General features: G+C 44.1%; 1 protein-coding gene across 2 annotated transcripts in view; it reads left to right on the plus strand.

The window, feature by feature from the left end:
- KNTC1 (kinetochore associated 1) overlaps nucleotides 1-27,935 on the plus strand; it is a 495,394-nt gene that overhangs the window by 315,796 nt on the left and 151,663 nt on the right. For both annotated transcript variants that reach the window (XM_069214955.1, XM_069214954.1), the window contains exons 47-50: nucleotides 12,541-12,599; nucleotides 15,207-15,423; nucleotides 17,452-17,525; nucleotides 17,935-18,145. In XM_069214955.1, coding sequence (XP_069071056.1) covers nucleotides 12,541-12,599; nucleotides 15,207-15,423; nucleotides 17,452-17,525; nucleotides 17,935-18,145 — 561 coding nt within the window. The remainder of the gene's footprint in view (nucleotides 1-12,540; nucleotides 12,600-15,206; nucleotides 15,424-17,451; nucleotides 17,526-17,934; nucleotides 18,146-27,935) is intronic.

Raw genomic sequence — 27,935 nt, forward strand, 5'->3', positions numbered from 1 at the left:
AACTTCAGCAGATGAGCATCTGTCGTCCAATCAGACTGCCACTTCAGTAGGATCTACTGTTGCAGAAGCAGGGCAGTGCTGTGCAGCGGGCCTTACTCCGGTATTGGAACTTTCATAGATTCACATGCTTGAATCATTCCCCGTCGTCGAGATGGGAGCCCCTGGTATAAATTACACAAGTAGTGTTAAGATATATTAACAAAGAAAGGCCCTAGGCTTCTTCACTTTAACAGTCTATCAGAGTCATTTTGTGAAAAGGACCAAACTTGAGTATCCACCAATCAGGCGACAGCACCCTCCAGAATCCTCCTGAGAGAAGCTCCAGCACCTCAGATTTTCTACCACACGTTGTGCTAGGGAGTCTCCTTAGAGCTCTGCTCTTTCTTCACACCTTTTCAACAACATTTTCTCTCAGAGAAACTTATCTGACTTTGGTCAACTATTTTTCAACAATGTCTGACAAGGAGAAGAGTGGTCTTTTCAGAAACTGCAAGACTTGTGGAAAAAAAAAGGCTTCATTCTGAAGACCCTCACCAGGATTGCATTTACTGCCTCTACCCAGACCATTCAGCCAAGGACTGTAAGGTTTGTCGTACCTTTTCCTCTAAGACTCTAAAGGATAGGGAAGGCAGATTATTGATATGGCTGCAGAAACTAAAACACAGAGAAAATCCAGTTTCTGACTCTGAGAGTGATGACTCTTCAACATCTAAAAGATCATCAAAGAGGGCGAGATCAGACACAAGATCTCCTTCCCAACTCTCAAGGAAAGCCCACAAAAAGACTGCTTCAGGGTCTTATAAGGGCCACAGCCCATCTTCCTCTCCTCAGAAATCTTCCAGAAAAGGGGAGAGAGGTCATTCTAGCAGTTCAGAGAGGCACTAAAAATCTTCCTCTGTACCTCCATCTGTGCCTTTTAGGAAACCATCCTCTCTTACTGCGAAAAAAGCACAGTCGACGACAGATTAATCGTCGACGGTACCGTCGGTGAGTGCTTTTCCGACTATGACATCAGTTTCTACATTTCCACCGTCGACGACTCCACCGACGAGAACTGCATCTACGACATCAGCGTCGACGACAGTCTACACATCGTCATCGTCGACGGCGCTGATGTCAGTGTCAGCTCTACCGTCGACGGTAGACTCGTCGGCGAGACTTTCTTCCATCAAAATCTCCATGCGTTCTGCGTCTATAACACTGCCCATGACGAAGTCTACATATGCGCCGTCGACAAGGGAAAAACATCAAAAAATTGTGGAAACGCCAACACATACATCACCTAGTAAGGTGTCCTCCCTTGTTCCAGTGCACCTTTTAGAGGGAGATGAAGACTCAGACGACGAGGGGCCATTCGGAGCAGCCCATAGTCCATCCCAATGAAACGTGAAGTATCAGGAAGAGGATGAGTATGATGAATCCTATGACCCTCAATTTTATGGAGAACAACAGCAATACCAACAGGGAGCATATATTCCATCCTCCTTATTGTCTGACTTCAGAGCGATGTTGGCTGACTACAGCAGGTGTTTTCCCCCTCAAGGGTAACAACCTCCTCCATTGCCCGTCTCTGGGGTTACCACTCCACGTCAGAGGCCAACTTCATTACCTCTCACGAATGTGGCTACTCCGGATATGACACTTCCTCAGGATACGGACATCTCAGATGGAGATCATGAAGAAGGGGAGCTCCTGGACACTCATTCCGAGTGGGATGAATACATCATCCCTTCTTCTCCTTCTCCTTCTCAATCTAAGGTGGAGTCCCCACCAGAAGACATAGGAGGGTTTCACAATCTCCTAGAAAGAGCTGCCAAACGTTTTGCTTTGCCAATGCCAACTAAGCAAACAGACTGTTTCCTATACGACTTTAAAGAGCCTTTCCAGAAATCCGTGCGCTCTATCCCGATGGTTAACTATCTGTGGGAAGAGGGTCTAAAGGTCATGCATAATTTGGCTACAGTTACAGCAGTACTGCCTCGCTTAGATAAAAAGTACAAGGCACCGGACGTTGCACCAGCATGTTTAACTGGACACCCTCCTCCGGATTCAGTGGTAGCTCAAGCAGCACAAAGAAGAATCAAGAATCCTTCTGCCCCAATTTTCGCACCCCCAGACAAAGAGGGTAGACGGTTAGATAATATTGATAAAAGATTTTCCTCTATGACTAGCCTAGTGGTAAGAGCTGCCAACTCATTGGCTGTATTGGCTAGATTTGATAGGCAGCTGTGGGCGGACATTGCACCTCATATTAGCCAGTTGCCGGAAGATACAAGATCAGACGCAAACAAAACTGTGCAGGAGGGTCAACGCACGTCAGCAGAACTTATTGACTGTGCAATGGACATAGCAACCACTGCTTTTCGTCAGCTCGCTGGTGCAGCTATTCTTAGAAGGCAAGGTTGGCTTAAAGCTACCTCTTTCCGTCCAGAGGTGCAGAATAACATTTTGGACTTACCTTTTGATGGCCAGGCGTTATTTGGAAAACACATCGATGACGCCTTACAATCCATTAAGTCGGACACAGACACAGCAAGGTCACTAGGGACCCTACAATATCGAAAGCCTTCCTTTCGAGCTAGAGGGCGTGACCAACCTTCATACAGAGGAGGATATCAACAGTACAGATATTCCACCTATCCTTCCTCTCCCCAACAGTACCGTCAGTACGACCCACAGAGGCAGCCGCCGCAACCAGCCTATGGTAGATCTGGTGGTCGAGGACGCTCAACCCGCCCGGCCAAAGACTCGGCTCGGAGAGCCTGATGCATCCGAGGCTCCGGCTACATCCAATTCCCCTCCTTTCAGTCTGGGCGGAAGGATATCCCTATTCCTCAAACAATGGCAAGCCATCACATCAGACAAGTGGGTCCTCCAATTAGTGAAACGGGGTCATACTTTAGAATTCACCCAACTGCCTCCCTCCAATCCCCCCGCAGGACTCCTTCAAGATACCCTCAACAACTCAAAAAGGAGATCGACAAGATGCTTCTCAAAGGAGCTATAGAGAAGGTGCCTCGACCTCAGCTGGGAAGAGGATTTTATTCCAGGTTCTTCCTCATTCGAAAAAAGTGGAAGGATTGGAGGCTGATCCTCGATTTACGGGAACGAAATAACTACTTAAAAAAGCAATAATTCCGTATGATCAGACTACAAGACGTCCTCCTGCACCTCAACCAGGGAGATTTCATGTCTACACTAGACCTGAAAGACGCATACTTCCACATTCCCATCCACCCTGCCCACAGAAAATACCTGAGATTCACCGTAGCCGGCAGCCATTTTCAATTTCGTGTCCTTACTTTCGGCCTGAAATCAGCTCCCAGAATATTTACCAAATGTCTAGCACCAATCGCAGCCTTCCTCAGAAGGAGGAAACACCAAATATTTCCATACTTAGACGATTGGCTGATAAAGGCAAAAACCTACACAGGGGCGCGCAGATCAACAAGAAAGTGCGTTTCCTTACTAACCAACCTCGGGCTCACCATCAACTGGGAGAAGTCCAAACCTCTACCAGCACGCAGTATTACCTTTCTAGGGGCAAAACTGGACACGCAATCCACCATGGCATGTCCCACATTAGAAAGGCAACAAAGATTACTGACACTAACAAGTTCAATACAAAAAAGAAGCTGGGTTACTGTCCGTCTATTCAAGTCTCTGTTGGGCATGATGTCATCATGCATACCTCTAGTTCCGCTATGCCGACTAAAGATGCGCCCCTTACATGAGCAACTGAATCGTCAATGGCTCCAGGTTTCAGGGAGTTTCGAGGATCAGATACACATAACTCCAACAATACTCAGGGCTCTGAGATGGTGGTATCTAAAGCATCATATATCAATCGGCCTTTCGTTCCTACAGCAGCCGGCTCCGTGGACCATCACTACAGCTGCATCTCTGGAAGGCTGGGGAGCCGTGCTACAGGATCTTCAAGTAAATGGTAAGTGGCCACCGCAACTGACAACGATGCATATCAATTGGCTAGAGCTCAGAGAAGTGTACCTTGCCCTACAGGCTTTTCTCCCCAAGAACTCGGGATCGCAAGTGGTAATAAGAACAAACAACACCACAACGATGCATTACCTCAACAAACAAGGAGGCACAAGATTTCTCACTCTCTCCAGAGAAGCCCAGACAATTTGGAATTGGGCCTTGCAGCAAGGCATCACACTCTCAGCTGTGCATTTACCGGGAATAAACAACAAAACAGCAGATGCTCTCAGCAGGCAGAAGTCAAGCTGCCACGAGTGGGAGCTGGACCAGTCAATAGTGGACCACATCTTTTCTCTGTGGGGAACACCAACAATAGACCTGTTTGCCAGCAAACACAACGCCAAATGCCAGTTCTTCGCAAGCTGGCATCACCAAAAGGGATCTTGGGGGAATGCGTTTTCGATAGTCTGGTCAGACATCTTTGCTTACGCCTTTCCACCAATTCCGTTGATCCCACGAGTCCTCACGAAGATGAAAGCAGAGCCGTGCACTCTGATATTGATAGCTCCGTATTGGCTGCCTCAACACTGATTTGCGGAACTTCTTCTTCTGTCAATCAAGCCTCACATTCCGCTGAAGCCGTTACCTGCCCTTTGTTCATTGTTAACAATTGGGGTATGGCACCCGGATCCGAAGTCGATGGCGTTTGTCAGCATGGCTCCTGGGCACAGGGAGTTCGCACATTTGAATAATCCACAGGAGTGTAGGGATATCTTGTCCAAAGCTAGAGTGGAAAGCACCAATAAGGCTTATTCTTGTAAATGGAAACGATTCTGTGTCTGGTGTCATCAGCGGCAGGTTGACCCATTAGCTTCACCGACAGAGGAAATATTAACGTACTTATTGCAGTTAGCTCAAGCTGGCCTGGCACATTCTTCCATTAAAGTTCACCTAGCAGCAATAGCAGCATACAGACGGTCGGATGCTTCACCCTCACTCTACTCCTCTCGTCTGATCAAGAGGTTCTTGAAAGGGGTTTTCAGAGTTTTCCCTCCTTTCAGACCACCACCTCCTTCGTGGAACCTAAATATCGTCTTAGCACAACTGATGAAACATCCGTTTGAGCCAATCCATCGTGCTTCTCTCAAGTTCCTTTCGTGGAAGGTTGCTTTATTGGTGGCTCTCATATCAGCCAGACGAGTCAGCGAGGTGCAAGCCCTCTCCATTCAAGAGCCGTTCCTACAGCTTAAACACGACAGACTGCTGATGCGGACTAATCCGCATTTCATTCCAAAGGTTCCTTCAGACTTTCACATCAATGAACCTTTAGTCTTCAAATCCTTTTTTCCTCATCCTTCTACTCCGGCAGAGAGGGCATTACACTCCTTAGACGTTAAAAGATGTGTTCAATTCAATTTGGACAGAACTAAGGGTCTGATTACAACTTTGGAGGAGGGTGTTAACCCGTCCCAAATGTGACGGATATACCACCAGCCGTATTACGAGTCCATAATATCCTATGGAACTCGTAATACGGCTGGTGGTATATCCGTCACGTTTGGGACGGATTAACACCCTCCTCCAAAGTTGTAATCAGGCCCTAAATCTTTTCGACGCTCTAATCAGCTATTCATAGCATACAGTGCTCCTAGAAAAGGCCATCCACTCTTCAAACAGAGTATTTCCAGATGGATCGCCTCAGCCATTCGCTTCTGCCATCAAGCAGCGGGTAAACCTCTGCACTCATCTGTACATGCTCACTCCACGAGGGCAGTCTCTTCGTCAGCAGCACTGTTCGCCGGAGTTTCCCTACAAGACATTTGTAGGGCAGCAACATGGAGGAGCTGTCATACATTCACAAAGCACTACTGCTTGGAATCTCTATCTCAGGGAGAGGTAGCAGTGGGTCAAGCAGTTCTCAGGAATCTCTTCAGGTGAAGGTGAGCCATCTCTTCTCCGTCCCTCCATCCTAGAACAGGTATGCACATTGCTTATATCACTTATATTCGCTTACAGAGTTTAAAAAAAAAGAAACGAAAGTAAACAAAAGGAAAGAGAACAATGTCACAGACAGATAAGTAGACATATTTAATGATAGTATTCATATACCATACGTGCTTCGGGATATTATTTGTTGAATATCGATCTAGATTTATATTTATATTTATATTTTTATTTATATATATATATATATATATACAGGGAGTGCAGAATTATTAGGCAAGTTGTATTTTTGAGGATTAATTTTATTATTGAACAACAACCATGATCTCAATGAACCCAAAAAACTCATTAATATCAAAGCTGAATATTTTTGGAAGTAGTTTTTAGTTTGTTTTTAGTTTTAGCTATGTTAGGGGGATATCTGTGTGTGCAGGTGACTATTACTGTGCATAATTATTAGGCAACTTAACAAAAAACAAATATATACCCATTTCAATTATTTATTATTACCAGTGAAACGAATATAACATCTCAACATTCACAAATATACATGTCTGACATTCAAAAACAAAACAAAAACAAATCAGTGACCAATATAGCCACCTTTCTTTGCAAGGACACTCAAAAGCCTGCCATCCATGGATTCTGTCAGTGTTTTGATCTGTTCACCATCAACATTGCGTGCAGCAGCAACCACAGCCTCACAGACACTGTTCAGAGAGGTGTACTGTTTTCCCTCCTTGTAAATCTCACATTTGATGATGGACCACAGGTTCTCAATGGGGTTCAGATCAGGTGAACAAGGAGGCCATGTCATTAGATTTCCTTCTTTTATACCCTTTCTTGCCAGCCACGCTGTGGAGTACTTGGACGCGTGTGATGGAGCATTGTCCTGCATGAAAATCATGTTTTTCTTGAAGGATGCAGACTTCTTCCTGTACCACTGCTTGAAGAAGGTGTCTACCAGGAACTGGCAGTAGGACTGGGAGTTGAGCTTGACTCCATCCTCAACCCGATAAGGCCCCACAAGCTCATCTTTGATGATACCAGCCCAAACCAGTACTCCACCTCCACCTTGCTGGCGTCTGAGTCGGACTGGAGCTCTCTGCCCTTTACCAATCCAGCCACGGGCCCATCCATCTGGCCCATCAAGACTCACTCTCATTTCATCAGTCCATAAAACCTTAGAAAATCAGTCTTGAGATATTTCTTGGCCCAGTCTTGACGTTTCAGCTTGTGTGTCTTGTTCAGTGGTGGTCGTCTTTCAGCCTTTCTTACCTTGGCCATGTCTCTGAGTATTGCACACCTTGTGCTTTTGGGCACTCCAGTGATGTTGCAGCTCTGAAATATGGCCAAACTGGTGGCAAGTGGCATTGTGGCAGCTGCACGCTTGACTTTTCTCAGTTCATGGGCAGTTATTTTGCGCCTTGGTTTTTCCACACGCTTCTTGCGACCCTGTTGACTATTTTGAATGAAACGCTTGATTGTTCGATGATCACGCTTCAGAAGCTTTGCAATTTTAAGAGTGCTGCATCCCTCTGCAAGATATCTCACTATTTTTGACTTTTCTGAGCCTGTCAAGTCCTTCTTTTGACCCATTTTGCCAAAGGAAAGGAAGTTGCCTAATAATTATGCACACCTGATATAGGGTGGTGATGTCATTAGACCACACCCCTTCTCATTACAGAGATGCACATCACCTAATATGCTTAATTGGTAGTAGGCTTTCGAGCCTATACAGCTTGGAGTAAGACAACATGCATAAAGAGGATGATGTGGTCAAAATACTCATTTGCCTAATAATTCTGCACTCCCTGTGTGTATATATATATATATATATATATATATATATATATATATATATATATATATGTTTATGTCTTTATAGTTATATAGATTTCTGTGCATGTATATACTGATGTTTTATTTATGAGCGTGTTTTGTATCAGATATGGTTATTATGGTACAATGTGCATAACTACTGCTCTCTACTCTGATTCAAGCATGTGAATCTATGAAAGTTCCAATACTGGAGTAAGAAAATAAGTTACTTACCTGTAACTGTAGTTCTCCAGTATTGGAATCTTTCATAGATTCACATGCGACCCACCCACCTCCCCAGAGAAGCTCACTTCACCTTCGTCTCTCTCTCTTTTTCCTATCTTTAACGCACTTGTGCTTGGAAAATCTGAGGTGCTGGAGCTTCTCTCAGGAGGATTCTGGAGGGTGCTGTCGCTTGATTGGTGGATACTCAAGTTTGGTCCTTTTCACAAAATGACTCTGATAGACTGTTAAAGTGAAGAGGCCTAGGGCCTTTCTTTGTTAATATATCTTAACACTACTTGTGTAATTTATACCGGTGGCTCCCATCTCGACGACGGGGAATGATTCAAGCATTTGAATCTATGAAAGTTCCAATACCGGAGTAAGGCCCCGCTGCACAGCACTGCCCTGCTTCTGCAACAGTAGATCCTACTGAAGTGGCAGTCTGATTGGACGACAGATGCTCATCTGCTGAAGTTCTAGGTCTCACACTATCCTGGCCCAATCCGGAACCACTAGCATGACTTGGTAAGTAACTTATTTTCTTTATGGGGTTGTCAGGGGCAAGGAAAACCAAGGCAGTGCAGAAGACAACCTTATCTAGGTGGATAGTCCTCTGCATTAAGATCTGCCATACGCTGGTCAGAGAGGCAGCCCCCTGAGATGGCCAGAGCCAAGGCTTATACCGCTACACTGGCTCAATAGCCTGTCCTGGCTATTTCTCAGGCTGCTAACTGGGCATCAATACACAGGTTCACAAAGCACTGCTGCCTTGACAGCCAGGCCTGACAAAAAGGACACTTTGGCCATTCAGTCCTGCAGGGGAGGTACTACTTTGTACTCTTTACTGTAGAATAGATATTCTACGAGTAAGGAATCTGCAGTTAGAAGTATCCGTCAGACGAGCAAGTTACTTAACTTCAATAATGTTATTTCTGGTGGATACTCTGTTAACAGCAAAAAATGGGAGGGACGGGAAATCTTTAATGCAGTCCAGTACACATCCTCCCTCAGAAGCAGTACATAAACAATCCTTTTGTGGTGTTCCACCTTACCACAATATTCAGATTTGAACATTACAATCAATATCAACCTTTTGTTGTGGATAATCCTAATTATATCCAGATATTCCTCAGTGCCCACTTACCCGTGTTATTGAATGGACTCTTTTCCATCAAATAGATCCAAATTTAGAGAGCTGCACACTGGTGTGAACAATTGTTTCTTTTTTCCGGCTCTACACCCTAGGGTGCCGACGGTGTTCAGAAAGAATCTGACGTAAGTGCAGATGAGTGCCACCTGCATTTGGCTTAAACTCTCACTTTCGGGCCAAATCAACACGGTGCTGCACGACACAAGCTACTGACATGCTATGCTGAAAAATCTTCCTGATCAGTATGGCGTCTGAGGATATTTTACAGGTGAGGAATCTGTGGTTAGATAGGGAATCCGTTAAAAAAGGGTGTTATCAAAGGCAAGTAACTTGTTTATCTCGGCATGAGTATGTGACTTCTGAGTTAGCTACTGCTTCAGGAGTACCTTCTTTTTAAGCAGCAGTGCAGGGTTCTGCCTCCGAACCTGCACACTCTACGTCTCCATGCACAAAGATTGAGTGGCAGCAAGTTGACTGCATTCGATCTACCTTCTGAGGTTGTGGATGTCATCCTTGCAACCAGGTGCTCCTCTACAACACCTCTGTACACGTGGTGCCAGGACAAACTTATGGACTGGTGTTGAGTCCTTAACACAAACGCCCTTACAATCCAAACTGTAGTTTGTTTGAAGTCAGAATTTCAGCTGTGACCCAGCAAGGTCTTGCAGTGGGCACCATTAAAGGTTGTCAGCCCTTTTGGCCTTTTTGAGTTTTCCAGTCCAGTTGCTCTTTTTTAAATCACCTGTTTTGATGTTTTTTATTTTTTTATTAAATGTTTGAGACATGGTCCCTTCCAAACCCTTTGTGATACCACAGTGGGATCTTAATTTGGTCTTGGCATTCTTCATGTGTGCCCCCTTTAGGCAAGTACAGAGCTGCTCATTGAATCTACTGACACTCAAAACTGTTGTCCTCATTGCAATCACTTCAGTTTGTCATGTGAGTAAAATCCAGGATATTTCAGTTCATCCATTCTACACCACCTTTTTCCAGGCAATCTGATGTTGAGGAGCAGAGCATCCTTTTTACCCACAATTGTAACACCTTTGCACGTTGGACAATCCCATCACCCTTGTAACGTTCTTTGCACCCCATCGACCTCGAAAGATGAAGCGACTCCTTCAACTGGACCCTATAAGAGCCTTGGGCTTAACATCAACTGCACCCAAGACCATTGGGTAGACCATCAGGTTTTGGGAAGCGGGGTTTCTCTAGGGCTATGGAACATAAGATGGTACAGAAAAGGGCTCTGTTGTGGTAGATAGTCACTACATAAAGATCCGTTAGACATTACCCAAGGAGCACCCTCTGGAAGGTCTGAGGGCTCATCCACCATGGGTAAGGCTGCTGTGTTGGCACCTGGAGTGCCTGTCCTAAACATCTGCCAAGATGAGACGTGGACATCAGAGCTCACGTTTACAAAGCGCAACTTGTCCTTTCGGGGTTGCAGGACTATTTGATGTGAGACCACTCCACAGACTCCTCTACTTTGGGGTTTACTGCTTTAAATGTGAGTAATCTATGGCATCAAAAAAACAAATTACCTTCAGCTACTCTTTCTCTTGAATACTATATCTAACTGCAGATTCCTCACTGCCCTCCCACCTCCCCGTTCCGTGGAGTGGTCTCTACTTAGCATCTAAAAAGGTCCAATATCTGCACACTGGTATCTCCACTTGTTTTTAGTGCTCCGCTTCTGAGACCACAGAAAGTCACGCAAGAAAGCAGTGTTGGTGACCACAGCTGGCACTTCTATGCGGCTCTGCTCCATCGATTCCAGGGAAGAAATAGGCCACACAAGCCACTTAGCAGCATAAGGGGCCATGGATATGAAAACATCCAAATCTTGGACCTCCTGGGGAATATTCTAAAAGTAAGGAGTTTTCCGTATATATCTACCAGAAAGATCATCACCAAAGGTAAGTAACTTGTTCATCTTGAACAGGTTATGCATCATTGCCTTGTGCATCCTCTTGGTGCCTCATGGCAGACAAGAGCCCTCCTATCGTGTTTGAGCAGACAATGGCCACAACACCACTGACGTGTCTTTGTTCTGTTGTAGAGTTTCCAATTTGTGCCTTAGGATATGCCCTGGTGCATGCACCCCTCCCCCTCCAACCTTCTAAGGGGTGGCTCAGTCAAAGCTTGGTCGTGGACACCTCCTCGCTGCACTTGTGTGCTACTTTGAACAGCATGACAGAGTAGGCCTTTGATCTGGGTCAGAGGAGCTCCTGCAAATCTTCTCAAGCTCCAGGTGGTCCACCTTGCCCTGAAGGCCTTTCTGACTTTCATCTGAGGGAGCACCATTCAGATTCTGTCGAACACCACCACCATCTTGTATTATATCAACAGGCAAGGAGCTATGGGATTGTGCACTCTGTGCGGGGATGCGATTACCCTGTGGCAATGTGTGTATTTTCTCAGTATCAGGCCGCCATGCAGTCTTTCTCAATGTGTAGGGTGGTGGATGCCTTCACTTCTCACTGAAGGACCATGAGTTAGAGCGACACCCTAAAGATATGGAGATGATCTTTTCCAGATTGGAGTTTTCATTTAGGATTCTCTTTGCCATGCACCACAACTTAAATTATTCTGTACACTTCCTGCTATGGCTCACTGGGAATGCCTTCATGTTTGACTGGTCTCAGGTCCTGTGGTAAGCATTTCCACCAATTCCACTTCTTTCAAACATTCTGCAGAAGGTGCAGGATAATCGAGCAAAGCTGGTCGTGTTCGCTACACACTGGACAAGGAGTATCTGGTACACATATCTGCTAGCACTCAGCATTTGGGCACCATTCCCTATCCTGCTCATGGTGGAGCTTTTTGCAGGAGGAAGGTCAGATTTTACATCCAAACCTTCAAATTAGTTGCTGCAACATGTTCATTTTTCCTCAGTGGAATTTTGAATCAACGGTTGACGTTTTTTATGGTATTCCCATTCAAGCTGATAAACAGGCGCCTGTAGAGCTGTAGCGCTCCATGCCCTCTACGTTTGTCCAACTTTCACATTTTTCAATCCTGAATAGTTGGTGCCTAGTATACGTTATCATGCCCAGGACTTGGAATTTCGGCTGAGGCCGCACATCACCATTTGGTGATGCTGGAAAGGTTTGATGCCTGAAAGGATATTCAGAAAGTGAGGGATCAGCAGAAAGATTATAGGTGTATGTATCCACCAGAACTATCATTAACGATGATAAGTAAATTTTCTTCCAACTTGAGAACTACCTTTTAGTACATTGTGATTCCCTGATTTGTGGTTGCAAACTCCATGATGTTGCGAATCGCATGGTTTGTGATGCGTACAGTGTTGTACATCGGAGCATATGATTGAAAAGATGTTACCTCACTGTTTAAGGGAGGGGCTGGGGTGGCTCTAGGCCTCATTCTGCCTTCTGTATTGTTGCATTAATCAGTTCCCTCTCCAGCTGCCTCTAACCAGTTTCTTTTTCTTTCAGCTGCAGAACTTAACGAAGAGACCTTCCCCAAACTTCTGCTCATATCAAAATTGATGAAGGTGAGAATGCTATTTGACAACTATGAGTGTTATTTTCATTTCTTTTGTATAAATCTAATTGTAGTAGACCCACCGGAAAGCTGTGTCTAAAATAGACACAAATATGAAACTTAGAAATAACTTCTTATATTACCTGCTTGCAAAATTAATGCCTATGTAACCAAACCCAACGTCACAAAAACTGCCATCTTGAATGTAGCTTTCAGAAGCTTCCAAATTTATTCTTAAGCACTTTCCATGCTGTCAAAACAATAAAACGCATACCTGTTTCATGTTCGCGAGTCTGAGGTGTCTCGCTTAAGCAGGTTGCATAAAAAACACAATTCTATCAAGTACAACTCTGATAAAGAGTGTGAGTCACAAGTGTTCATCCACAAGACTGGGTTACCGCAAACATTGCTCTTGCTGTATGATAGGCAGTGGAACATGTCAGATAGTATGCATGTTAGAGATTTACCTACATTTAGAATTAAGTAAACATTTCCAACCTTGAAGTTACTGGTAAATATGGTAACCTACCCAGCAAGTCTTTTTAGTTAACCACAAACTACTGCTGTGTGAGTGGATTCCAAGGTATGCCTTCATTTTTTGGGGTAACACTTAACAACTTGAATGTCCTGTCAGTATTGTACTTTATCAAAATGTCTTTATTAATTGTGAAGGTAAACGATACACTTCAAGAAAGGCCATAGCATCTTATGGTACCATGGCCAACCCACCATCCACCTTTTGGCCAAGCTGCCATTCCATATGTGTTTATGGCACCATAATCCAGTCAACACGGACCCCTTTATCCAATGTGCTAAGTTTCCACAAACTCTGGCCAATTTGGAAACGCTCATTTGCTGAGAGCCAGTTATTTGGTTCTACATTGATTAAGAGTTTCTCTCTCTGGCTTTTAGGTCTGTAAGTCGGTCTCCTTTGCACAACTATTTTCCTACTAGAAGCTTATCTGGGAGATAATATGTTGAAGCAAGTGAATGTGTTATGTACATTTGTCAGTGCTGGTGTCCTCTGATATGACAGATCAGGTGTACTGTGCCTGCATTATAAAATTTAAACAAGTAGTGGCAAAGCCAATACATTTAACATTTGCACTTGAGCACAGGGGTGTAGCTATGAATATGTGCATAGGGTACTGACGCACCACAGCCCAGGAGTTTATGGGCTTTTTCTTTTTCTGATTATAGTTATTTTTTACAGCAAAAACAGGGAATAGGAGGGTCCTTTCCGTTGCTGGTACTAGTGCTTTGTGTTCTTGCCATGCATTTTCTGCCTGTCACAGAACCTTTGCTTCTTTTCCTCTCACATCACCATGTGCTGTACTGCCATATTTAGCAATCTTCTGATAAATGACAGGGCCATCCAAAATCCCACATGTGAACTTGGAACATGTGGTAAAAAGACATGGTCCCAAACAAAACATTTGATATGATTTTGAAACTTCTATCACTGTATGTTGACACTAGTAATATTTTAAAAGGCAAAATCTTTTATACTCAACTTGTATGAGGAGTCTTATTCAAGCATAGAATGTGTGCAAATGTTGGCAGTGGTGAACAGATAGATAGTGCAGACGATGCAGTGGCCAGCGATGGTCCAAACCATTTGCCCACTTAGCAATAAGCAATGACTTCAGCTATGACTGCTAAACCATCTTTCCTATCAGTTAAGCATACAAAGGGACTAAGGGCCTGATTGAGAGTTTGGCAGGCAGGTAACTCTGTCACAAACTTGACCGATATCCTGTCTGGCATATTACGATTTCCATAGGATATAATGTAATCGTATTACGGTGGACAGGATATCCGTCACGTTTGTGACAAAGTAACCCCATCTGCCAAACTGAAATTCAGGTCATAAGTTTGTTATTCAGTTAGGACTCAAAGATGTTTGAGGCCTAGGTTCACCAGTGGTAAAATGCAGTAACCACCAGAGGTAATGCCCTGCAACCACTGACTAACACAGAGAGAATATGTGCAGGAGAGTTCATCTTCTACTGCTTGTGCCTTAGCAGTTAGTTAATTGCACATATACGTCAGAATGTTTCCCCCACAAACTTATAACTTGTTTCTTATTAACAAACAATAGACAACTATGGCTGAAAAGGCACCTAAGCTTTACCTTTGGTAGATTCATGTAGTGTGGGTCCACCAGTTTAAATTAACACGCTCCCACAAATTCCTTTTACTAGTGGATAAAGTTCTGTTAACTTCCCAGTGCAGTCAGCCCAAAACATTGGTGTATGTAAGTCATTAGGATGTCGGATTACCCTTTAAATGGGGCGGTAAGGTTTTTGAGTTTAAACCTCCACCAGAAAGGGTTGATTTTTCCAGCTTCCCTCCTGTTAAGCCTGAACAAGTGAGAGCTCAATAAGAAGTATGGAATATTGGTGGCAGAGTACCTATCTCTTCATTTCAACAAGGTTTCATCTAAACTTCATGCAGGCCCGCAACTTCATCAGAGTATCTCTACTATGCTGCTTGTGCCCAGTATTAGTGGTATCCTTCTGTCTGCTGTCTCAGATCCAGCCTTTGTAAGTCTTTGCTTCTGCACTGCCACTTTATACTTGTTAAGAAAAATCATGTTTGTAACATTATTTTTCAGGTTTCCTTGGATAAGTTACATATGACTGCAGTCAACCATGTTTTCACAAAGAGTCTGAAGCCAAAAGCTCTTCAGCAGACAAAAGCTGGGTGTTCCTCACTTTTAACCAAGGAAACCGCCAAGACTGTTCAGACAATCCAGTCCTATCTGCAGGCAATCACTAATCCGGAGTGGGCGGCCGCAATTGCTCACAGGGTTGCTCAAGAACTCCCAACAGGTATCAGTTTGTCATTTATACAATGCATCAGCTGCATAATATTAATTTCAATTGATGATGACTGCATCCCAAGAGTTGTACTTGATGTTGAGTGCCCTTTCAGGAACTTACAAGTCACAGGTTTGCATCCCTGGAAGGAAGACACAACCTTTTGTTATTTGAAGGTGGAGAAGATAAATAGCTATGATGGTATTACAATGATTATTATTTACACGAGGAAAATTAAGTAAGCTTTGAGTATAATTAACTTGTGACTTTGCTGCCAAGAGCTGCAAGTATTCATTTTCCATTTTTGGAGCATGAGACAACAAACTGAGAATCAACTCCAAAGTAATTGAAGTAAATATAAAATTCTAATTGAAATGGTCACACCAGTATTGGATTTGAACAAAAAAACACATCATCTTGGTGGGTTCATGGAGGTTTTAACGCAAAGCCATCAATCATTGAAAACCTATGGTTTCCAAGTTTTTGTGGGGCTACCTTTCTCTGGGTTCTTTCTGAAGAGGTGATTGGACTGACCCTCTGCATGTTCCCAGGCCTTGTTCCTCTATGCCTGCATTTGTTTTGAAGATCCGCTGTTGCTCTAACATTCTTTGTTCTTGTGAGCAGATTTCTAGACTCTAGTAATGCAAATGCGATTGTTTTCTTCTTACTATGGCCCTTCCTTGTGGTACTGTGGACTTTTTCATGCTGAAATCTTTCTGTCAGACTGTCACATACTGTGTGGCTCAGTGGCTGCACACTAAACGTGTGCCTAAAATGCTGTTGGGCCTATCTGCTAGGTCTTAATGGTGACCATATACTGGGTGTTAACCAGGCTGTAACCTAAGGTCCCTCTGACTTTCTCCTCCTTTCCCAGTGTCTCCCTGTTCCAGTGCCTGTTTCTCATTCTCTGGGTACCTGTATCTCATTACCTGTGTCTCCTTGTCCCAGTACCATTAACCTCCCTATTCTGGTGCCTCCCTATTCTGGTGCCTGCTCATCCCTGTTTCGGTGCATGTGCTTCCGTGCATGTCACCTTTTCCGTGTCTCCCTTCACCTCTTTCCCTACCACTGTATTGGTGTTTCCATCCTCCACCTACGTACCTTCCTGCATCCATCTCTCCCTGGCTGTGTGTTCATCTTTCTCTGCCTCTGTTTTCCTACATCACTGTCTCCTTCCTCTGTCAAGGTCTTTGTGTCTGTTTCTCCCTATGCCTCCTCGCCCCGACCTTCATATACCTTGCTGATGCCTCAATGTCATGTTGTCCCAGCTTCTGCATCTCCTTTACCAAGTGTGTGCCCCTTTACCCTCGTATCTCTCTCCCCAACTTCGTTTTCTTGCCTTTACCAGTGTCTGTCTGTCAGTGTCTCCCCATTACACTGCATTTGCCTCCCTTTCATAATGTCTGTTTCTACTTTTCAGTGTCCATATTACATGCATCTTTATTGCCAGTTTTATGTAGTCCAGACCCAGTGGTGCTCTCCTTGTCCTACTGTTTTTGTGGCTATCTGATTGGCAGTGTTTCTCGTTCTCACTGCCTGTCTCCTCGACTGTTTGTTCTCCCCCATTATTCTGTCTTTTCCTATTTCCATGTGTTTCTGCATCCTTTTCCCCATATCTGCCATACTGTCCTAGTGTCTGGGCTTTCTCCATGTCAGCCTATCTTCTATTGGCATATGGGCCTAAGGGGAGCACAAACAACCCTATAAAATGTGATTGCCTGTTTGAAACAATTCTGTAGGATTAGCATGTTTCTGTGAAAAACTGGGACATCAGCATTTAATGCGAATTTAGTGCACCCATAATCTCATTCCAAATAAATGTTCCTACTATTTGAGATCAGCTTGACAGTATAAGAAACACCAGCGTACCCATTTCTAAGCCCAATAAGAAGTGCTTTCTTCTATGCAGATATTGTAGTTTAACTGCATGGACGTGCATCAGTTATTTCAACTGTAACTTCACTGAAACTTATGGAATTGTACTCGTGCCTAATTTGTTTGCTAAATTTAAATTTCTGTTGCCTTGCTTTGCATTTTTAGGACCCGACCGGAATCATGCATTGAAATTCTGCCTGCATTTGGCTGAGAAGTGGCTGCTAAGTGTTTCTCCAAAGGTAAACTGTCTGAACCAACGTACAGGCCTGGTATACATATATGTGGCGGAAAGGGTTTGTCATGTATGGCAGTTGTGATCATATTCAGGTCTGTCACAGGTCTGTTTTTAGGATCTGAGGATATGTAACCCACTTAACCTCACTGACATTGTGGGCCCCGTTACCTATTACAGCCAGTGTGCAATGAACACTGATTGTTCTTCTGGCTGAGCTTACCTCTGGAGCATTGCCAGGCCATGCAGGCTAATTTGTTGTTTGTCAAATGGCTTTTGCAGTGCTGGCAGTAGGGGGTGAATAAGGAGACAATGTATAGTAGTACTTAGTGCTCATTTCTACTGCTCTCTTTTAAAGCAAAATTAATTATTCAAGGACTAAAATAAGTGAAGATATGTTTGGCTCTCCTGAGCAGGATGAAGGATATGAAAAGGCACAAGTGATGAAGAAGAAGCTGACCGTGCAATATCAGCGATCTGCCACTGAGAACGTACTCATCGTCCATAAGCTGAACACTGCTGAGTACCTGAAGCAGACAGGCAAGCCAGCAAACCTCATCGTTTCGCTCTACGAGCATAGCAGTATTGGGCAGCGAATACAAAATCCCAGTGGTCGAGATTATCCTGGTTAGTGCTGTTTCTCCCAGAATGTCTTCTTATGCTCATTTTCACAGTGGTTGTTAATTGTATGAATAGAAAGGAGTGATATCAATGGAACTGAACTTGTATGTGGTGTAGAAGGTTTTGACTTGAGTACTACAGAGTGGGGTTATCTAAACTGTAGATGAGCTCACCTCCTGTAGTAAGGTCAAACCAGTGAATTATGGAAGGAAGAAAGGGAAGGTTGTCATCAGCGACTCATAAAGGTTGTGTGTGTCTGGCGTGGTCTGTCAAGATTGCTGGTCGTCACACACAAGTGAAACGTCACGAATAAGTCCCATACTTCCAGTCCCAAGAGAAGGGAGCTTGCTTAGCATGATGCGTGGAATGTAGAAAAATACCTTTCCTGGGCGCTAAAAGCACTTATCCAGGTAAAGCTCAGTGAAGTAAGAGGCCTATGACCACCTCCCCTCCTTTGATGACTTCTTTTTCAGTACCTTGCTATGGCCCTCTCTTGAAGCAGTGGTGCAGCAACTACAGCCTTGAGGCTTGGTTGAGGTTAGGTTTGGTGGTAGTAGACCTGCCTTTGAAGGACCAACGCCTCACCATTTGGTCAGTTCCATTGGGCATTATTTTCTTTTTTACTAGTCAGTACAGATGCAAAGGAACTGTCAAGGTAAGAGACTGACCGTAACTGTGCATTGTTTCTCAAGTTTGTGCACACTACCTCTTGATTAAGTGGAAAGCTGGGCATTCCAGACACGTACTCCAGTATTAGAACTTTCATAGATTCAAATGCTTGAATCATTCCCCGTCGTCGAGATTGGAGTCCCCGGTGTAATATAGGAACTATGCCCAATTGCATATTAAAGCTCTAAAAGAATTAGGCCTCTAACTTAGAAACATATCACAGTCGTTTTGTAAAAAAGGACCAACTTAAGACAACCAATCAGCTCACACCACCCTCTAGAACCCTCCTTTGAGGAGCTGTCTTCCCTCAGATTTCCCACTGCACGTCGTGCTAAGGAGTCTCCTTTGAGCTCTGCTCAGTTTTTCTCTCCGAAATCCTTTCTGAGGAGATTTGGATTCTTTTTGTCTTCAGGAGTTATTCAAAGTGGGTCAACTTGGCTACCATGTCAGAGACACCCAAGAAAGGGCTTTTTAGAGCCTGTGCTCCCTGCACGAAGAAAAGACTGCATGTGGACGACCATCATAAGGACTGAATATATTGTCTCTATCCTAACCATAAAACTAGAGACTGCAAGGTATGTAGGACCTTTTCTACTAAAACACTAAAAGACAGAGAAGGTCGTCTTCTACTTTGGCTACAAAAACTGAAATCCAGGGACAGTCCAGTTTCTGATGAGGACAGTGCCTCTTCTTCTGTGTCTGTGGTAAAAACACCTGTGAAGAGACATGCTGAAACCTCTTAAGAAGAACCACCCAAAAAGGCTTTAAAAAAATCAGCTGAGGTGTCCTCCAAAATATGTAGCCCATCAAAGAAGGTGAAATCAAAAGCTTCAGATTTGAAATCAAGAAAGAAGCCTGTCTCTGAGCCTTCAACGCCACCCTTCAAGGTAAAACATACCTTCAAAAAGCCAATTTCTGCACCGCCTACAGGATCATCATCGATGGTAACGCCATCGACGGCTCATGCCTTAACGACAACATCCACCGTCGTCACACTGACTATGTCAGTGGCAACGACTGACTTCGACGATAGTCTGCTTATCCTCGTCGACGGCACACCCTATCTCTTCGCTGTCGCAGCAGTCTTCGTCATTAAGAATTACCTCGTCGGTGCTGATACCGTCGACACTTCTGTTGACGGAACACCTGTTGACGATGCTTCTACCGTCGACGACCTCGTCGACGGAGAAAAAACAACCGTCGATGGCACCGTCGACGATACTCCAACCGTCGACAACGTCTCTACCGTCAATGCTTCCACCGTCGACGACAGTTGATCCGTCGGCGCGCTCATCGACGATGCCACCGTCAACAATCATTTTGTTGACACCACCACCGTCGGCGGCATCTCATCTCTCGTCGACAATAACGATTACAACAAAAGTACAGGGACCAGGCTGCACGAAGAAAGGTAAAGAAGTACCATCTGACTCCCTCAGTAACATCTCCTAGTAAGGTCTTGAGCCTTTTACCTTTGCACCTGTTAGATGAGGATAACTCGGAGGAAGATGGCATTTTTGGAGTGGCCAGCAGTCCTTCCCAGTTATGGGTTAAATGCCAGGAGTATTCAGATGACGATGGCTCATACTATGACCAAAGCTATTATGTGCAGCAACAGCCGGGGCTGGTAGGTCTTCCCCCGGGTTGGTTTTGGACTTGCAAGCAATGTTGTCGGACTATAAGGAACGTTTTCCGTCAAAGCCTTCTTTATCAGCCAATACTTCCGGCTATGCCACCAACTCCCCAACAGTTCCAACAGCCACATCATATAACTCCACCAAGGCCACAACATTCTACATTTTCTACACCAATGCAGGGACAAGCCTCTTCTGATGAGGATGCAGAGGAAGGAGAAATCCAGACAGTGAATGACGAGTGGGATGATTATATCTTACCAGCGCCTGCATCTCCTGCAACACCTGTTGTAGAGTCTCCACCTGAAGACATCGGTGGCTTTCATAACCTGCTAGAGCGAGCAGCCACACGGTTTGATCTTCCGATGCCTGCAACTCAGCAGGATTGTTTCCTCTACGATTTTAAGGAGCCTCACAGAAAGACGGTCCGGGCGCCCAAAAATTGATCATGTTTGGAGCCTTGGCTTGAAGATAATGCAGAATCCTGCAATGGTCCCTGCAGTGCTGCCAAGGTTGGACAAAAAAATATAAGTCCACTGATGATGATATTGGTTGCCTCTCAGGCCACCCGAAACCGGACTCTGTGATTTCACAAGCTGTCCAACGTCGCTCCAGCAACTCTTCCACACCATTGACAACACCGCCAGATAAAGAGGTGATGGTTAGATAACATCGGCAAGCGTATTTTCCTCAATGTCTGCTATTGTAGTAAGGGCTGCCGATTCTTTTGCTCTCCTTGGTAGATATGATCGGCAGCTCTGGTCAGACATGTCTTCTCAATGCTTAGAAGAGCTCTCGGAGAGTTCCAAAATGGAAGCAAAAATGGTACTCATGGAGGGCCAATGATCTTCGGCGGAAATCATCGATTGCGTGCTTGATATCACCGCCATGGGCTTTAGACTGCTTGCTGGGTCAGCTGTCTTGAGACGTCAGGGTTGGCTCAAAGCCACTAGCTTTCGCCCCGAGGTGCAGACAAAAATTTTGGATCTTCCCTATGACGGAGAGGCGCTCTTTGGGAATTACGTCAACGACGCACTTCAGACTATAAAGTCGGATACGGAAACGGCAAGATCATTGGGCACTCTCCAGTACAGGAAAGTGCCTTTTTGAGGAGCCAGGGGCAGAGGTCAACCTTCCTTTCGTGGAGGATACCAGCACTATATAGGTATCCATCCTACTCTACTACATTCCAAGCTTCTAGGCCACAATATCAATGAGGCAACAGTCTCCCGCGGCTTACACCAGGCCCTACCACAAGAGCAAGACAGGGTGACAATCTAAAGAGTCTGCACGTAAACAATGACTGCCTACAGCCAGTTCCTCCTCACTTCTCTCCTACAGTCTTCCATGGGATCTTAAAACAACATATCCAACCCTGGCGGCAAATAACGAAGGACAAGTGGGTGCTGGATGTAATTCGATTTGGGCATCTGTTGGAATTCATTCAGATTCCTCCATTAATGCCTCCATACCAGACCCGACAAACACATCTTTGTCTGCTCCGCTTAGAAGTAGCAGCCATGCTAAAGAAAGGGGCCATAGAGGTTGTTCCATATTCCCACAGAGGGAAGGGTTTTACTCTTTCTCATTCAGAAAAAATCTTGCTTATGGAGGCCATTCCTAGACTTGCGGGAGCTGAAAAAGTACCTCAATAAACAAACATTTCGGATGGTCACCCTGCAAGACCTCCTCCAGCTTCTAAACAGAGCAGACTTTATGGCATCTCTAGACCTTCAAGACGTGTACTTCCATATTTCCATTCATCGGTTAGACAGGAAGTACTTGAGGTTTGTGGTCAACGGCAAACACTTCCAGTTCAAGGTCCTCCCCTTTGGGCTACGTTCAGCACCACGAATCTTCACCAAATGTTTGGCCCCAGTTGCAGCCTACCTAAGGAGAAAGAAGCACCAGGCTTTTCCTTATCTAGACGACTGGCTAGTGAAAGCTCCAAATGTCCAGTCAGCACGAAAGTCAGCCAGGGCGACTATGCGCCTTTTCAAGGACTTAAGCCTTACTCTAAACAAGGAAAAATAATTCCTTCAAACTTCGACTCGGTTAGCCTTCCTAGGGGCTATATTAGACATGCCACAGGCCAAAGCCTATCCAATTTTGGACAGGCAAAACAAGTTAATCTCCCTAGCGAAGCAATTCCAAAGAAAAAGGTGTCTTTCAGTTCATCAGTACAAGTCCTTACTGGACATGATGTCATCATGCATAAGCCTCATTCCGTACTGTCGGCTGCGCATGCGTCCAATTCAAGAGGAGCTGGACAAACAATGGACGCAGGCACAAGGATCCTTCAAGGACACAGTCTTCATAACACCACACATGATCCACTCTCTCGATTGGTGGACAATCCCCAAAAACATCTCAAAAGTTCTCAGCTTCTCGCCACAGATTCCTCCAATGATCGTAACGACGGACGCATCATTCACCAGATGGGGTGCATGCCTTCAAGACCTTCGGATGAGTGTAAAATGGCCCCCTTCTCATCGTCTTTTTCACATCAACCTTCTCGAGCTGAGAGCAGTGTATTATGTTTTGCAAGCCTTCCTTCCGAGGATTCGAGGGTCAACAGTGCTTGTCAGAACAGTCAATACCACCACAATGCACTACCTCAACAAGCAGGGAGGAACGCGTTCCCACCTGCTATCTCGAGAAGCGCAGACCATCTGGAAATGGTGCATCCGGCACTCGGTGCACATAACAGTGGAGCATGTCCCAGGCATACAGAATACCATCAAGGATTCGTTGAGCAGGTTGGCAACATCCCATCACGAGTGGGAATTAGACCATAAGACATTAGATGGAATATTCGACCAGTGGGCAAAACAGAATCTGGATCTGTTCGCATCCTCCCAGAACGTCAAATGCCAACATTACGAAAGTTGGCATCACCAACAGGGATCAAGGGGGGATGCATTTTCGATTGCATGGTCCGGGATCTATGCATACGCCTTTCCTCCGATCCCTCTCCTCACAAAGGTGATCAGGAAGATGAAGTCAGAACCCTGCCAGATGATCCTGATAGCTCCAGCATGGCCACGTCAACGTGGTACACGGAGTTACTTTTACTGTCTGATTGTCCACCCATCAGGATCAGACCATCAACCAGGGACACGTAAGGCACCCGGATCCCAAGTCTCTGAGTTTGTATGCATGGCTCCTGAATTCAACGAATTCGGCCATTTAGACCTACCAGCTGATTGCAGGGAAGTGCTAGCTAAAGCCCGGGCAGCTTGCACCATTAAATCATACCGCCTAAAGTGGAAGCGATTTTGTTTGTGGTGTGAAACCCAGAATGTACACCTTCTCTCCTCCACTCCGGAGGCAGTGTTGCCGTACTTCTTACAGCTGGCACGTTCTGGACTTGCCCATTCATCAATTAGAGTCCATTTGGCAGCTATTTCCCGATACAAAAAGATACCAGGTAAACCATCCTTTTGTTCTACGAGAGTAGTGAAGCAATTCTTGAAAGGTCTCTTCAGATCATTTCCTCCAGTGAAACCTCCAGCATGGCAACTTAACATCGTCCTTGGCCAACTAATAAAGGAGCCCTTTGAGCCCATCCACAGGGCAGACATCAGGTACCTCACTTGGAAGGTGGCGCTCCTTCTCGCCCTTACTTCGGCACGAAGAGTTAGTGAAATTCAAGCTTTCACTATACAAGAACCTTTCTTGCAATTCAAAAAAGATAGTGATTCTACGCACCAATCCCAAATACATTCCTAAGGTGCCTTCAGAAATCCATATCAATTATCCAGTGGTGTTAGTCTTTTTTCCAGAACCCTCAAACTACTGCAGAGAGGACCCTGCATTCACTTGATCTTAAGATGTTCAAAAATGGAATAAGGGTTGAGGTGGTGATTGCCGCACTTTCAATATTAATCCCAGATTAAAAAAACAATATAGGTGCTCAGGTCAAGAGGGCCAACCCCATAGGCCTCAGAAAAACCCTAGGTTTTAAATATTCAAAAATAAAAGACCCAGCACAACCATATGTTTAGTATGTGGAGATCATTTAATTTGTATCTTTAAAGTTCATCCAAATAAATAATTCATGATCCATTGGGTAAATTCATTATGTTTTATTGATCCATTAGAAAAATCACAGAATCTATAGCCAACGCGTTTCGTCCAAATGGACTTCTTCAGGGCTATAAAAATATAAGTATAAAATACAATATATCAATATATACACTATTAAAACATACATAACGTCTCTACCTACTAAAGTGCTATGTAAAAAATGCTGTGAAATTCATAACGAAACCAATCAATTCTCATTGAATTAATGTTACCCAATTGAATCTGTATATTGCAATTATAATGAAACATACCATCATTCTTAATATTCATGTATTTGTATATATCCATTTTAATCTGGAGGGTTGGTCATAAAACACACTTCCAATCACATAACTATCACTGCCATTTTACGATTATATTAATTGGCCCTATTATATCATGGGAATAGTACAACATATTGGTTCTAAGACCACTTATAGTAATTAGATTACATATATACATTATCAAACTTTATTTACGAGTCAATCATGTGAAAGGATCCTCATATCTAGGACTATCCATTTGTTGTCAAAATTCCTTGTTTTTATAATGGAGCGCGCTTATACCGAGACGCTAGTTTATTGGTGCATTTCAGTCATTAATAGCATCTTGAAAATCACATGAGTAAATCGTCCTCGGTTAAGTTTCTATGGCCGCCATCTTACATCTTAATCTTAAGAGGTGCATACAATTTTATCTGAATAGAACAAAGTCATTCCGGAAGTCCAATCAGTTGTTTATAGCTTTCAGTGCCGCTAGGAAAGGGCATTCTGTGACGAAACAGACTGGATTAAAGACGCAATCGTTTGCTGCCATCAGAAGGCAGGTAGACCATTGCAAACAAGTGTGAGAGCGAATTCTACCAGAGCTATATCAGCGTCCTGTGCACTGTTCGCAGGTGTGTCTATTCAGGACATCTGTCGTGCTGTGACATGGAGGACAACTCACACCTTCACGCAGCACTACTTCTTGGACACAGAGTTGCTTCGGGATGCAGCTGTCGGGCAAGCAGTCCTTAGAAACCTGTTCCAATGAAGGTGAGCTAAATATTTTATTCTCTCCATCTGCTGATTTTGTATTATCTCACATTTTCTTTAAAAGTAATTCCTTTCTACTCCCCAGGCTGTAGACCGTAAAGAAAGTTTATGTGCATTTTGTCATGCCGGTTCACATTTAAGAGTGCTATGTTACTATATACATGTCGAAAATGTGTTATTCACGACTTACTATTCTGATTCCAGCATGTGAATCTATGAAAGTTGTAATACTTGAGAAAGGAATAAGTTACTTACCTGTAAATGTAGTTCTCCAGTATTTGACACTTTCATAGATTCACATGCGGCCCACCAACCTCCCCTGAGGAGCTCACCTTCATTTCCTCAGTACTAACTGTATTGCAACACTTGTCCTTGGAACATCTGAGGGAAGACAGCTCCTCACAGGAGGGTTCTAGAGGGTGGTGTGAGCTGATTGGTTGTCTTTTAAGTTTGGTCCTTTTTTTTACAAAACGACTGTGATATGTTTCTAAGTTAGAGGCCTAATACTTTTAGAGCTTTAATGTGCAATTGGGCATAGTTCCTATATTACACTGGGGACTCCCATCTCGACGACGGGGAATGATTCAAGCACGTGAATCTATGAAAGTGTTCAATACTGGAGAACTACAGTTACAGGTAAGTAACTTATTCCTTATGCTAGACACTGTGATGGCCAACTCTTTGGGGCACAATTTTGGTGATCTAGGAGTAAGCAGCTCTCAACCGATGGACAAAAAGCTAAGGTACTCAAGAAAGCTGATGGGACCTGAATCTGGACACAGAAGATGGGATTTATGCCTTGTAGCCCTCCAGATCCAGGCTGTCCACAGGTTATCAGGTAGATGAAAGTGTTCTGAATTACCAGAAGCCATTGAGATCCTGCTATTTTCTTTTTGGACATCACCTTTGAAACCTGTGGGGCAACTGCTGTGGCCTGGAGAGACATGCTTCTTTTCTAATACATGGTGGACAGATCTAAGAATATTACATTTCAGGGCTACGTTTTGTGGGGAGGCCAAGAGGAAGAGTTTTATTTAAGGAAGCCTTCAAAACCAGAAACATGCTTTGGCTTTCACATGCAAGCCAAGTACATACCTAAAAGGTAAAACTATTTTTCCAGGGACATTATTTCTGCTATGCATCTCCTTCCAGTAGAGGTAGGATTCAGTGCAGAGTGGTCAGAGGATCTGCTGTCCTATCCATTTAAGGTTAAATTAGCAGCATTCCTAGCTAATCTAACCTCCCTTATTATTTGGACGTCCTGGTCCATACAACATTATGTTCTGTTCAGCTTTGAGTACCTGTGTTCACTATGGTACACTCCTATATGTTCCATTATTCGTAAGAACATATAGGGCCACACAACAAATAACCAGTTTAATCCAAAGCCATAATGCCTCGCAGAGCAATTTGTTACGAAATTGATAAAACCAATTTCTTTAATTGGCTGAAATATTTCAAAAAGGAGCTTGGTGCTTATGTGCTCACACAGTACTATTGAAGTACATAACATTTGTACATACAAAACAAGGCAAAGAATGGATATGAGGCATATGATACTGATGATACAGAGTCAAGTGTATTAATTCAACATGCTTAGCATAGGCAGATGTTTTTGGGTCCAGTATGTTGATGGCATTTTAACCCCTCAACCATTTGTTAGATTATCACCAGAACAGAGATGGGTTAGAGCAGAAGCATGGAATTTCTATGGAGACACAGTGCCAGGGCCATGTGATACTGAAGGCATTTCTAATTGATAATACACTGTGTAGAAGCAAATTGTTTTCACCAGTAATTGAATGTAGATATGTACAGGTTGCTGCATGGTAATAGTCTCTGTCCACGCCAAATGTTAAATGGTAGCAGCCTCCAAAATCCTGCCATTTTGCCCAGGGTGTTTATCAGTGATATTGGCATTCATGTTGTTTATCGCAACATCCTGGTTCCAGAGTCATATCAGAAGTCCTTGCTTCAAGTCCAGCTTCAAGCTTTTGCAGTCAGACTGAAATTCTACTTCTGCGTACCTTTCAAAATAATTTTGCACTTTTTTTGCACCCATAATTTGACGATAGGCTTATACATGACCCACTCCTTTAACAAGACTACCACACATATAGAGAGTACACCAGGTCTTGCAGTCTCATAGTTTCCTCATCAATCTCCACAACCCGGTTCTGAGGTCTGCTCAGGATTTGATATCCAGTAAAACACATTACTAATAGACTTCAGATTCATCACCTTGTGTATTTCCCCAGGCATTAGACTGGATCCAGAAACATTTGTTAGCAATTTCCTCACGCATCGGCAGGTAGCGTTGTGAAGGCTCCACGTCAGATCCTTCCTGCCACAAATGTCACATCGAGGCCCCATACATGTATCACATCT

Source organism: Pleurodeles waltl, chromosome 11 (genome assembly GCF_031143425.1).
Source record: "Pleurodeles waltl isolate 20211129_DDA chromosome 11, aPleWal1.hap1.20221129, whole genome shotgun sequence".
Taxonomy (NCBI): Eukaryota; Metazoa; Chordata; class Amphibia; order Caudata; family Salamandridae; genus Pleurodeles; species Pleurodeles waltl.